The sequence below is a fragment of the Cherax quadricarinatus genome, chromosome 2, assembly GCF_038502225.1.
Source record: "Cherax quadricarinatus isolate ZL_2023a chromosome 2, ASM3850222v1, whole genome shotgun sequence".
NCBI classification, from domain to species: Eukaryota; Metazoa; Arthropoda; class Malacostraca; order Decapoda; family Parastacidae; genus Cherax; species Cherax quadricarinatus.
Window position 1 is genome coordinate 43515110 of NC_091293.1, and position 13858 is coordinate 43528967.

General features: G+C 44.2%; 1 protein-coding gene across 1 annotated transcript in view; it reads left to right on the plus strand.

Moving 5' to 3' along the window:
- The first annotated feature begins 534 nt into the window (after positions 1-534).
- Positions 535-13858, plus strand: part of LOC128705502 (uncharacterized) — a 31285-nt gene continuing 17961 nt past the window's right edge. Inside the window, exons 1-3 of the mRNA XM_070089435.1 lie at positions 535-854; positions 2842-3139; positions 4270-4310. Coding sequence (XP_069945536.1) covers positions 535-854; positions 2842-3139; positions 4270-4310 — 659 coding nt within the window. The remainder of the gene's footprint in view (positions 855-2841; positions 3140-4269; positions 4311-13858) is intronic.

Here is a 13858-nt window from a genome sequence, read left to right on the forward strand (position 1 = left end):
CATGGGTTAAGATTAGAAATGTGCCATTCGAGGCGGATGAGTCTGACATCCGTCTTGTGATGGGCAAATATGGTACAGTACATATGGCCACTGTTGGGAAGTGGGCTACTGGGCCATACGCAGGGATACTCGAAGGAACGTATTCTGTGAAGATGACGTTACGTTACCCTATTCCCTCGTACGTAGTGCTGCCAGAATTTCGGACCCAGGTGTTTGTGACATACGCTGGGCAACGCCGGACCTGTCGGTTGTGTGGGTCATATGATCACCTAGCGGCTCTGTGTGGAAGGAGGTGTGGCAACATGGAACAACGGCAACAACATACAGCAGTAGAGAAGGGTGAGGAGCAAGATTTGCCTTATGTGACTCTGCCTACACAAGGTGGATCCTGGAGTGAGGAGGTCGAGAGAGCGGAGGAGATGGAGTCAGCAGGTGTGACGAGGGGATGGGACACCCCCTTCATTGAACGCAGCTCAGGTGTTGGAAGAGAACACCTCGACTGCGAGTGATAGCGATGTGGAAGACTCATTAGCCATGGCTTTAAATGTGTTATTGGCTGACAAGAGTATTGGGAAGGTTGGGAGCCCAGACCTAGTTCTTGGGTCTGCTGTGGATCAGGGCGTGGAACAGGATCTGCAGTCTGCGCAGTGTGATGAGAATATTTTGATGCAAGTGGTGGAGGTGGAGGTCCATCGGGACAATGTAACAGACATGATGCAAGCAGAGGGAGCATCACGGAAGCACACTGCTGCGCTATCTGACTCCGAGGACGTGATCACGCCTGCTCAGCGCACTGGCAAAAAGTCGTGGGTGGAAGTTACGCAGAGAGGACACAGCGGCCCTAAGGGGCAGGAGTTAGTTAAGAGCGTTTTAAGGGGGGGGGGAGAGGGACCGAGGTGCCACGAAACTATCTGGTGGCAAGACAGTACCAGGGTCAAGAAGGAAAACCACTCTAAGCTTCAAGTGCATGACATTGAACATTAATGGTGGTCAGTGGTCAGTCGTCTCAGTGGTCAGTCGTCACGTGAGGTCACAGACCCTGAGCTGCTTTGGGGATTAGCGTGGACGGTTACAAAGCATGGCTTGCTTCTGCAGTGTTTTAAAAATTGAGGTTGGAGAGTTGGAGTAGGTCTTGCTTCTCCAGGAGATTAGGAGGCTGAAGGTCCACCTCAATGGGTCTGGGAGAGTGTGAGGTGGCTGGAGTTGTGGGGAATGAGGCTTCTAGCAGTGAGGTGCAGTCTCTCTCGCTGTGAGGAGGCTGTAGTTGGGGAGGTAGCAACGGCTACCAGCATTGAGGTGCAATCCAGCACCTGCTATAAGTGGCGAGTGGTTCACAGTAATGGGAGGCGCATCAGAGTAAGGAAAGTTAAGAGTGAAGATCTGAAGGTAGGAAATCGCTTCTCTGTTCTTCAGGATGGATGTACTTCAGTGGCCAGTGAAGGTAAGGGTACTACTGCCCCTGCTAATGGAGGCAAGCGCATTCTTGTGGTTGGTGACTCTCAGGCAAGATATATTGACCGTGCTTTTTGTAATAGGAATAAGATGAGTGTGCTTCCCTGGAGCTGGTGTTGGGGACATTGTCAACAGGCTGGATAATATCATGTCAGGTAATGGGAACAAGCCCATTATCTGTCTCAGTGCTGGTGGAAATGATATTGGGAAGGGTAGGAGAGAAGAGCTGCTAGATAAGTACAGGTCAGCTATAGATTTCATTAAGTCTAAGGGAGGGATCCCAATCATATGTAGCATCTTGCCTAGAAGGGGAGTAGGAAATGAATGGTTGTCTAGGGCAATTGGTGTAAATTGCTGGCTAGACAGATACTGCAAGTAACTTTCAATCCCATTCGTTGACAACTGGAACAACTTTTATGGCAAACATGATATGTATGCAAGGGATGGGGTACATCTCTCTGGGGCTGGGGTGGTAGCACTTGCAGACTCGATTGAGAAGGCCATTGGTGAAATGCCTATGATTTTAAACTGATGGAAGATAGAGGTATGGGTGTGTGTGGGAAACAAGAAGGTTGCAACACTTGGGTTGGAAACGGTAAATGTATAAAAGGCATTCAGCATGAAGTTATAAATAAAGACAATAGATCAGGTCAGCAAACAAAGGGGGACAGCAGAGGGCAGCAAGGGACTAGCTCCCTTAAGGTTTACTATACTAATAGCAGGAGTGTAAGAAATAAGATAGCTGAGCTAAGATTAATTGCAAGTGCAGGAAACAGATATTATTGCTATAACAGAGACCTGGCTCAATCTGAAAGATAGAGATGCCCTCTGAATGTCACATGCAAGGCTATAAATTATTCCACACTGAGAGGGTCAACAGGAAAGGTGGTGGAGTAGCGATGTATGTCAGAGACAATTTAAATTGTTGTGTTAGACAAGATATTAAATTAGAAGCGTCAGCCACTGAATCTGTTTGGTTACAGCTTCTCGAGGGCCGAGAAAAACTAATTTTGGGTGTGATTTACAGGGCCCCAAATCTTGATAGGGAGTGCAGTAAACTTCTATGGGACGAAATTCGTAAGGCATCTACATACGAAAATGTTGTGCTAATGGGAGATTTCAACTATAGACAGATTGACTGGAGCAATTTGACAGGAAATTTAGTCAGGTGACTTTCTTGATACGATCCAGGATTGTTTTTTAAAACAGTTTGTGACAGAGCCAACTAGGGGAAATAACCTCCTTGACTTGGTTCTTGCCAGTAGGGAAACACTAATAATCTTGAGGTTAATGATGAGCTTGGGGAAAGTGATCACAAATCACTCAGTTTTAATATATCATGGAATTCCCCTAATGGCAATCAAGTGATTCGCCGCTTGACCTGAGCAGAGTGCGGACGTGTGACTACTGCCCTCTGCTGGCCATTGGAGGAGACTTACATTTTCACAACATGGCGCAGTCTGTGAGAAGGCGTTTGCACACGGTGTGCATTGAATTGTTGCGTGGTGCGATAACGCCTCAGTCTGCACAAATGCTTTTACCGCAAATTATCCGTGACACCTATGGTGTTGCGGATCAAGAACTGTATGGTGTGGCACTAAATGGTGCCTATCGCATTTTTGTCAAGCTGAGATCAGCTGGAGTGTATGAACGGCTGGTTGACAAGTACCAGGACAGGAGCGTGGACGTTAATTCAGCGATACGTGTTCGACTAATCGACGTGTCTAAGCATTACACATGGGTGAAAGTCCGAAATGTGCCATTTGAAGCGGACGAGACTGATCTGCGGTATGTATTTGAACAGTATGGACCTGTACACCTGGCTATGGCTGGTAAATGGACGGATGGGGCGTATGCCGGCTTGCCGGATGGTACGTTCACGATCAAGATGGCGTTGAGGCATGCCATCCCGTCTTAGGTCATACTGGAAGCATTTAGGACACAGGTAATGGTGTACTACGCTGGGCAGCAGAAGACGTGTAGGTTATGTGGTGCATATGACCATATGGCGGCCCAGTGTGGGAGATGGCAGCGGAGAAAGGACCTAGGTAGTGAGATGGTGAAAGAGCCAGAACCAGAGGTGGGTCATGCTGATGAGTCACCTGTACATAGAAGTGGCACTTCCTGGAGTGAGGAAGTGGAGCGTGAGCTGCCACTGGTGGGTACCAGCCCATCACTGTCACAGTTAGTGGGAAGTGAGGCATCTGCCTTGGAGAACGGGAAGACTGTGCAGATTGGTGACGTGCGGGTAGAGGAAGGCCTACTGGTGAACGTGCAGGAAAAATCCTTTGAGAAGCAGGTTGCTGAGGATAACTTGAGTATGGTGAGGAGTACTGTTCGGATTGAAGATGAGCAACTTGGAAGATTGGCGAACATGGCAGATGACTCGCCAGGAGTGGTGGAAGTGATTGAGGTGACTGCTGAGATTCACAGGGAGGCATCCAGTGAGTTAGAAATGGATGCAGTGTGTGTCAACCGTAAGAGGGCGGCGACATATTCCGACTCGGATGATGCTTTGACCCCGGCACAGAGACCGGGGAAAAAGCCGTGGGTTGATGTGGTGCGTGGGAGCACTAAAGGTCCGCCTGGTCAGGTGTTGGATCAGGGGAAGCCACCAGTGGGCAGTGGAGAGAAAAGTGGACGAAGCAGACACACTGAAAGCGTGTCAGTGAAAGGTGAAAAGGGGCAGAGGGTGAAATCACATAAGTAGGTTTCCGGTGCATGACAGTGAATATTAATGGATTGTGTGCGAGTGAGAAGCGTCTGTGGGTACAGGGATTTTTAAGACGTTATGCTATAGACATTGTTTTTGTGCAGGAACATAATTTCAAGCTGGGAAAGGAATTGGAGGTGGATGGGTACAGTGTTTGTGATGCATTCGGAGCGAATGAAGGGGGGGGGGTGGGAATCCTGATCCGAGAGACGAGCCCGTTTGTTGTTCTTAGGAGTGAAGGGGGGGTCGTGTGTTAAGAATAGATGGGTGGTGGAGAGGTGAGCGGATGGCAGTCGTTTGTGTGTATGTGCCGGCTGAGAATGATGTAAGGGTAAAGAATGAATTTGTGAATAACGTATTGGTATATTTGCGGTCATTACCGTCAGTGACAATAGTTGGTGGCGACTGGAACTGTGTGGTGCGCAGGAAGGATGTGGAACCGAGAGGGGCAGGGTGTTTTTTTGGCAGGTTTAGGGGATCTATTGAGAGGTGTGGGATTGAGGGATATAGTTGGTGGGGATTGCGAGATAGAGCACACATTTCATAGAAAGGGATATGCTGCACGATTAGATAGGTTGTATGTGACAAGGGGAGTGAGGGTGACGCAGGTGCAGACGGTGAATGTCGTTTATTCAGATCATAGGGCGGTTTATGCTGATTTAAATTGGGACGGTTTGCCTAAGAGATATTTGGGGTACTGGAAGCTGAATGTACGACTACTGGGTGAGGGGGTGGAGGGAGGGGATTTTGAAAGTTTGTGGGAGGACTTATGGGGTAGGGGTAAGAGTGCAAGCGATTTATTGGGGTGGTGGGATGGGGTTACAAAGACGAGGATCAGGCAATACTATGTGCGAAGGGGAAAGAATGAGGCATGGATGACATATGGGCTTCAACAGTATTTAGAGGGGCGGTTGCAGGGTTGTTATCAGAGGGGTGCTGTGTCAGGTGTGTATCCAATGGAGGAAATTGAAGCATTAAAGTGGCAGATAAGGGATATGCACAATGAGAGATTTGATAAGGTGAGGGTGCAAGGTGGGTTAGAGGAGGCGATTTGGGGTGACAGGCCATCAGCCTGTGTTACGGGGTCAGCGGAGACGCAGGTTGGCAATGGAAATTGATATGGTAGTACACGAGGACTTAGGTGGGTATACGAAGGGTCAGGAGTTGAGAACTACTGAGGGTATGAGTGGTTTTATGGATAGTTGGTTTGGAAAATATTTGCGGAGTGTAGGAGTGAACGGTGAGGATTTAGAGAGATTGGGAGAGAATGTATCTTGTGTGCTGAGTGGAAGTGATCGTATGGCATTGGGAGGGGATATTGAAGAGGGGGAGGTATGGAGAGCTTTGGAGAATGACGAAAGGTAAAGCGCCAGGTATAGATGGGTTACCTTGTGAATTCTATGTGAAGCATTGGAGTGTGTTGAAGGATTTTTTAGTGAACCTGATGAATGTGATGAAAAGTGAGGGGAAGATGGGTGAGTTGCAGCGTACTGCAGTAGTAGTATTGATTCCAAAAGGGGAAGGCCCTACTACAGTGCAGAACTACAGGGCGTTGTCGTTATGATGTGCTGATTATAAGATATTGGCAAAAATCTTGGGGAACAGGCTGAAGTGCGTGATAGTTGTTGCAAGAGGTCAGTATGGGGTGCCTGGAAGGACGATGTATGAGGGACATGGAATAATAAAAGATTTTGTGGAAAGTATGGAGGGGGAGAATGAAAGGGGGGGAGGTGTCTTAGCATTGGATTGGCAGGCTGCGTATGATTGCGTAGAACGAAAGGCACTGTGGCATATCTTACGGAGGCAGGGTTTTGGGGAAGAGATGGTACGTTGGATTGAGACTTTGTATAATAGGGTAGGTGTACGTGTGCAGGTGAATGGGAAATTGGGTGAGTGGGTTTCAATGGGTAGAGGCATAAGGCAGGGTTGTCCTCTGTCTCAACTGTTGTTTGCTTGTATACAGGACCCTTTATATAGGGCAGTGGGGCGATGTTTAGGGGTGGTACGTGGTGTGGAGAATGGTGGGATGGGAATAATAGGGTATGTGGATGATACAACAATTCTAATGAGCAGGGAGGAAAGTTTACATGAGGTGGAGGATATAATTGGTGGTTTTGAAGGTGTTACAGGTTTAAAAGTGAATGTGGAGAAATCGAAATTATTGGTCTTAGGGAATTGGGTAGGGAAAGCGCGATGGGAAACAGCTGTGCGTTGGTGTGGTGGATAGACTAAAGGTGTGTGGGATAATTTATATGGGGAATGCCGGGGAGGCACGGATGCTTAATTCTGGGAGGGCAGTGGATAGGTTAGTGGGTAGGTTAAATGTTTTGAGACCCTTGCATTTGACGATACATCAACGTGTAATAGTGGTGAATGTGATGTTATATAGTATGGTCTGGCATGTGGCAGCAGTATATCCGTTGGCAGGACCGGACATTAATAGAATGCTAAAAAAGGTTTTTCGATATATATGGGGTTCTGGGTGTGACTGGTTGGGTAGAAGTGTTGTTATGCTACCGGTCGACAAAGGTGGATTGGGTTTAATAGATATAAGATTAAGGGTTAAGTGTATATATTTGAAGAGGGGGTTTCTCCGAGTGGAAGGTCGTGTGGGGAAGGGTGTGCAAGCATTATATGAGGAGGCACGAAGGTGGTGGGTAGGATCAGAGATGAGTGTGAGGATGTGCTGCGAGCTTTATTGTATGTTAGAGATCCGTCTAGGATACGGGTAGGTGTTCTGGAGCGTTCTGTAGGGGTGAGGGTGATTGCAAATGTTGAGGGCATATACCCAATGTATGCATGGGGAGATATTTGGGTAAGGTTGCGGTTGGTGCGCATCAGACCAAGAGTGAGAGAGGTAATGTTTCGTTTCCTTCATGGAATACTGCCGTCTGGTGTGGTGCTTCGGGAGAGAGGGTTGATGGTGGAGGACGTATGTAGGGTGTGTGGGGATAGGGAGACAGCTTTTCATGTAGTATATTTTTGTAAAAATTTGGAGTGTATACGGGAGTGGATGGGTGGGATTTTGAGGAGGGTGGGTGGGGGAGGGATATCGGTATTAAGGGCATTGAGTTTAGATGTGGGAGGTGTGGAAGAGTCTGTGCAGCGTGCTTTGGTGTACATCATAACTGATTTTGTTTTCGTATCATGGGCCATGAGGGGTAATGGGGATTGGGTGGTGCGGAAGAAGGTATTGGCTGCAACAATGTACAAAACACTTAAGTCATAATAGGGGGATATATGAAAGTAGATGGGAAAGGGTTTTTCCTGAAGGATATCGAAGTATGAATGTCAGGTTTGTTGGCGGAGTGAGGGGGGGGAAAAAAAAAAAAAAAAAAAGGGGGGGGGGGATGTTTGGATTTTCAGGGGTTGCACCGGGCTCGTCTCAGAATTTGGGTATGTATGAGGAGTTCCATGATATGGTGTGAAATGGCAGCGTAGTTGTGGAGTGTGTTTTAAGTAAGTTTGTGGTGGTTTGTAAGGTAAAAGTTGTTAAGATTTTTATGGACATGGGAATGAGCAATATTTGTGTGAATGTGAAAAGTATACGGTCATACTCAGAATGGTATACTGATGTATGTTATGGATAAGTTAAATTTGGAATATGTTGTAATGTATTATCAGGATTGGTGGTTGTATCAAAGCAAAGGACATACTGGCGTGATAAATATGTCTGTGTACCAAATGTACTGCTAATAATGAGAGAATGCAGTGTGTGATTTTTATCATACATCAAGTGTATATAGCAGTATGTAAGAGAAAATTTCATGTACTCAGTATGGGTTGTATATTGGTATTCGGTGAAGTTCAATGAATATTATTGACGAGTGATGGGTATATAAGGATGTCTTGATGTACAATGTGTTAAGTAGGGTTAGGATGGTGAGGCAAGAAATGTTGCGGTCTGTAGAATAAGAATATAGTCTCGTTTAAGTTAATGTTTAATAGTAATGACTATGTATATTTCATTATATGGTAGAAGTAGTTTGTTACTCAACACTGGAAATTATATTTGAAAAATATTACTAAATATACGTGATTGTGTAAGTTCGCTTGTGGTGATGAATGTAGTGTATGGAAGTGAGGTGGGACGAATCATTTGTTATATTATACTGTGTTTAGTTTTTCTGTGGTGAGGTGTGGAGATTGTTATTTTCTAACCTTTATTTGTTTCGTAATTATTGAGGTGTTACGTATTATGTATTTGATATGAAGTTTAATATACAACAATAGTAAGTGTGTAAAGAATTTTTGGATAATTGAGAATGTCTTCGTACATACAGTTTTATGAAAAATGTAAATACCTGTGACATTCTTTGGGTTATATTGCATATTGTGTTTATGGCTGCAATTTTGGATGTACTAAACCCACCTGTATATGAAGCTGTGGGCTGTCTTTAGTTTAGTTCTTATGTATAAGTTTAGTGCTACGGTAGGGAATGTGGAGTTTTCTTTTGTTATATATAATGGATACGTTTCATTGCTTACATTGTCTACATGTATAACTATGTATTGCGTTTTTCAATAAAATATAAAAAAAATGGCAATCAAGTCTCCGTCCCTGACTTTCGCTTGGCTGATTTCATAGGACTGAAAAATTACTTAGGTGGGCTGAACTGGAATGACCTGACTAATGGGTCAGGTAGGTGGTGATGGTTGCCGATATGATGCTTTCCAGGGCATAGTTCTAGCTGCTCAGTCAAATTATGTTCCAAATAGGGAAATCAGATCAAACAAAAATGATCCTAAATGGATGAACAACAGATTAAAATATCTGATTGGTCAAAAGAGAGGCATATATAGGCAAATCAAAAGAGGAGAGGGGCAATTAAGAAATCGATATATTCAGTTAGAGAGAAATAAAAAAGGGAATTAGAAAAGCAAAAAGAGATTGAGGTTAAAGTTGCAAGAGAATCGAAGACTAACCCAAAAGGATTCTTTCAGGTATACAGAAGTAAGATCAGGGACAAGATAGGCCCACTCAAAAGTTCCTCGGGTCAGCTCACTGACAGCGATAAGGAAATGTGTAAAATTTTTAACACATACTTCCTCTCAGATTTTACACAGGAGGATACCAGCGATATTCCAGTAATGATAAATTATGTAGAACAGGACGATAATAAACTGTGCATGATTAGGGTCACAAGTGACATGGTCCTTAGGCAAATAGATAAATTAAAACCTAACAAATCCCCAGGCCCTGATGAACTGTATGCAAGGGTTCTAAAGGAATGTAAAGAGGAGCTTAACACACCTTTGGCTAATCTTTTCAACATATCACTACAAACTGGCATGGTGCCAGATAAGTGGAAAATGGCAAATCTGATACCTATTTTCAAAACAGGTGACAGGTCCTTAGCTTCGAACTAAAGACCAATAAGCCTAACCTCCATAGTGGGGAAAATTTATGGAATCAATAATTGCCGAGGCAGTTCGTAGCCACCTTGAAAAGCATAAATTAATCAACGAATCTCAGCATAGTTTTACAAAGGGGCGTTCCTGCCTTACGAATTTATTAACTTTTTTCACTAAGGTATTTGAGGAGGTAGATCATGGTAATGAATATGATAGTGTATATGGACTTCAGTAAGGCTTTTGACAGGGTCCCACATCAGAGACTATTGAGGAAAATTAAAGCACATGGAATAGGAGGAAAAAATTTTTTCTGGATAGAGGCATGGTTGACAAATAGGCAGCAGAGAGTTTGCATAAATGGGGAGAAATAAGAGTGGGGAAGCGTCACGAGCGGTGTTCCACAGGGGTCAGTGTTGGGCCCCCTGCTGTTAACAATCTACATAAACGACATAGATGAGGGCATAAAGAGCGACATCGGCAAGTTTGCCGATGACACCAAAATAGGCCGTCGAATTCATTCTGACGAGGACATTCGAGCACTCCAGGAAGATTTGAATAGACTGATGCAGTGGTCGGAGAAGTGGCAGATGCAGTTCAATATAGACAAATGCAAAGTTCTAAATGTTGGACAGGACAATAACCATGCCACATATAAACTAAATAATCCGTAATATTAATAATTACATTGCGAAAAAGATTTAGGAGTTATGGTTAGCAGTAATCTGAAACCAAGACAACAGTGCATAAGTGTTCGCAATAAAGCTAATAGAATCCTTGGCTTCATATCAAGAAGCATAAATAATAGGAGTCCTCAGGTTGTTCTTCAACTCTATACATCCTTGGTTAGGCCTCATTTAGATTATGCTGCACAGTTTTGGTCACCGTATTACAGAATGGATATAAATTCTCTGGAAAATGTACAAAGGAGGATGACAAAGTTGATCCCATGTATCAGAAACCTTCCCTATGAGGATAGACTAAGGGCCCTGAAACTGCACTCTAGAAAGACGTAGAATTTGGGGGGATATGATTGAGGTGAATAAATGGAAGACAGGAATAAATAAAGGGGATGTAAATAGTGTGCTGAAAATATCTAGCCTAGACAGAACTCGCAGCAATGGTTTTAAGTTGGAAAAATTCAGATTCAGGAAGGATATAGGAAAGTACTGGTTTGGTAATAGAGTTGTGGATGAGTGGAACAAACTCCCAAGTACCGTTATAGAGGCCAGAACGTTGTGTAGCTTTAAAAATAGGTTGGATAAATACATGAGTAGATGTGGGTGGGTGTGAGTTAGACCTGATAGCTTGTGCTACCAGGTCGGTTGCAGTGTTCCTCCCTTAAGTCAATGTGACCTGACCTGATTAGGTTGGGTGCATTGGCTTAAGCCGGTAGGAGACTTGGACCTGCCTCGCATGGGCCAGTAGGCCTTCTGCAGTGTTCCTTCGTTCTTATGTTCTTAGATCAGAGAAAGTGTGTATGGTTTAGTGAATATTTGGTGCGTAATAGTGTTGATGTGGTGTTCGTGTAGGAACACAACTACAGACCAGGTTATGAGTTGAAGGTGAATGGGTATAATGTGTATGTGGAGCATGCGATAAGGTTGAAAGGAAGAGTTGCCATCCTGGTAAGGGAAACTAGCCCGTTGGTAGTGAGGCATTGTGAGGATGGGGAGGGGAGGGTGATTCGTGTAGATGGATGGTGGGGTAGGGTACAGATGAGTTTGGTGTGTATGGTCCGGCAGAGGGAGATGTGCGTATTAAGAATAAATTTGTGAAGGATGTCTACTATATTATTTGCGTGCTTTGCCGGGTGTAGCTGTAATTGGTGGTGATTGGAATTGTGTGATAAGGCGTAAGGATGTGGAACCTAGAGGGGCAGGGTATTGTTCGGGTTTTTTGGGGGAATTATTAAATGGAGTGGGGTTAATGGACGTTGGAGGGGGTGGGGTTGTAGAACATACTTCTGTTAGACGTGGATATGCGGCTAGACTGGATAGCTTGTATGTGCCCTGAACAGTAATAGTGAGCAGAGTGCGTGTGGTGGACGCGGTTTTCTCGGATCAGAGGAGTAATGGTGGACCTAGAATGGGAGGGATTGCCTAGAAGGGGTCAAGGTTATTGGGAGTTAAATGTGAAGCTTTTGCAGGGTGAGGAATGTCATCAGTCTTTTGCACAATTGTGGGAACGGTTGGTGGATGAGGCGCCGGGGGATGATGAACTGGTAAATTGGTGGGATTCGGTGGCTAAAAATCGTATCGGAGAATATTATATTTGTCGTGGGAGGGAATATAATCGGTTAAAGTATGGGTTTCAAAGATGCCTTGAAGGGCAGCTGCGTGACTGTTATGCACGAGGAGGAGCAAGCTATCCAATGCAGGGCATTGAGGGTTTAAAGGAGAGTATTAGGGTATTGCAAAACGAGCGGTTCGATGGTGCGCAAATTATGGGAGGATTGGAAGAAGTGCTATGGGTTGATCGGCCGTCGGCTTGCGTGTTATGAGGCCAGAGAAAGAAGAGTGACGACGGAGATGATGGGGTTAAACGTACATGTAGGGATGGAAGGGTATAGAGCGGGTCAAGCATTGGTAACGACAGGGTATGAGTGGATACGTAGACGCTTGGTTTGTCGTATACACAAAGCGTGGGCATCAGTGAAGTGGCATTGGGGGAAATGGGACAGTATGTGCAGTGTGTAAGTAAGTTTATTCAGGTATACACAAATAGTTACATAGAATTATCATACATAGCAGCATATGTGTAGAGAACCTAGGATAACCCAAAAAAGTCAGTGGCTTATTTCCATTGGGGTCCTTTTACCTTATTATAATATAAAGGTTATATTTTCTTATTATTCTACAATGAGAGTAACATCTTATCATACTAAAGACTATCTACTACACCAAGGTCATTAAGACTATCTACAATACGAGGGTCATTACTAGGAATAAGGTAAAATTTACACGTGTTAGCTAAAAAATAGAAAATCATTCCCCTCCCTTTCTGTAGCTACATTCATCAGACACCTTTTGGCACTCTTCTTGAACTGGTTCATGCTATGACTGGCTTTGACATGTGCGGGCCGTCTGTTCCATTCCTTTATTGCTGTACAATAAAAGGTGTTTGAAGCCTGGCCACTGACTGTTGGTACTACAAAGTTGTGCTCTCTCCCCCTAGTACTATGATTGCTTTGGTTCCCAACCTTGACAAAATTGACAGCAAGATATTCTGGACATTGTTTGTGAGCAATTTTATAAACATGATTTAGCTTCAGTTGTTTTACTCTGTCTTCAACATTCAGCATATCCAACTGCTGTAATTCATCCTGGCCTACATGTTCTCTTGGTCCCAGCCCCAGGATGAATCTTACGATTTTGTTCTGGGTGATTTGCAGTCTATCTTTCAGTTTTTTTTGTCAAGGCAGAGTACCAAGAAGAGCAAGCGTAATCCATATGGCATTGTATAAGGGCTAGACATAGGGTCCTGCGAGCCTCGGTAGGTAGACACTGCTTGTCTATACAGGAACTTCAGTCTGGCATTCGCTTTCTTTACTACACTGTTCCCTATCAATTCTCCTGACATGCATGGGTCAAAGGGGATTCCCAAATATTTTACTGATGAAACCAAAGTGATGGGCTCCCCATTACATTGAACATTAAAATTATTTACCCTTCTCAGTTTGTTTCGTGCCAAAGAGAATGGCTTCAGTTTTCCCTAGGTGTAATGATAGTTTGTTGTCTACTAACCATTTGCTGCAGGACTCCAGTTCCAGTGTTAAAACATTAGCAATATCTTGTGGGTCTTTACCTGACACTAACAGAGCACTGTCATCTGCATACAGTAGGAGTTTGCACTTGACACTGATAGGCATATCATTGACATAACATAAGAATAATAAGGGACCCAGAATACTACCTTGGGGAACTCCACATGTTATCGGCAGGGGCTCTGATTCTGTTTTGTTGATTTTGACGGTCTCCTGTTGCTAAGGTAGGACTTAAACCAGTCTACAGAACCTATACCGATAGCTTGAAGTTTATTACATAATATATTGTGGTTGACAGTATCGAAGGCCTTTTGCAAGTCTAAGGTTACCATACCTATGAGGTTCCCCTTTGACATTTCAGTTCTCGGGTAATCCATCAGATTAATAAGGGAGGTGTCGGTTGAGTAGGATCTTCTAAAGCCCGATTGATAGCTATGGAGAATGTTGTTGTCATTAAGGTACTTAACTACTTTAGAATACACCGCCCTCTAGAATTTTAGATATTATACTGAGTATACTAACAGACCTATAGTTGCTTACATCAGACCTACTATTTTTCTTGAAGATAGGAGTAA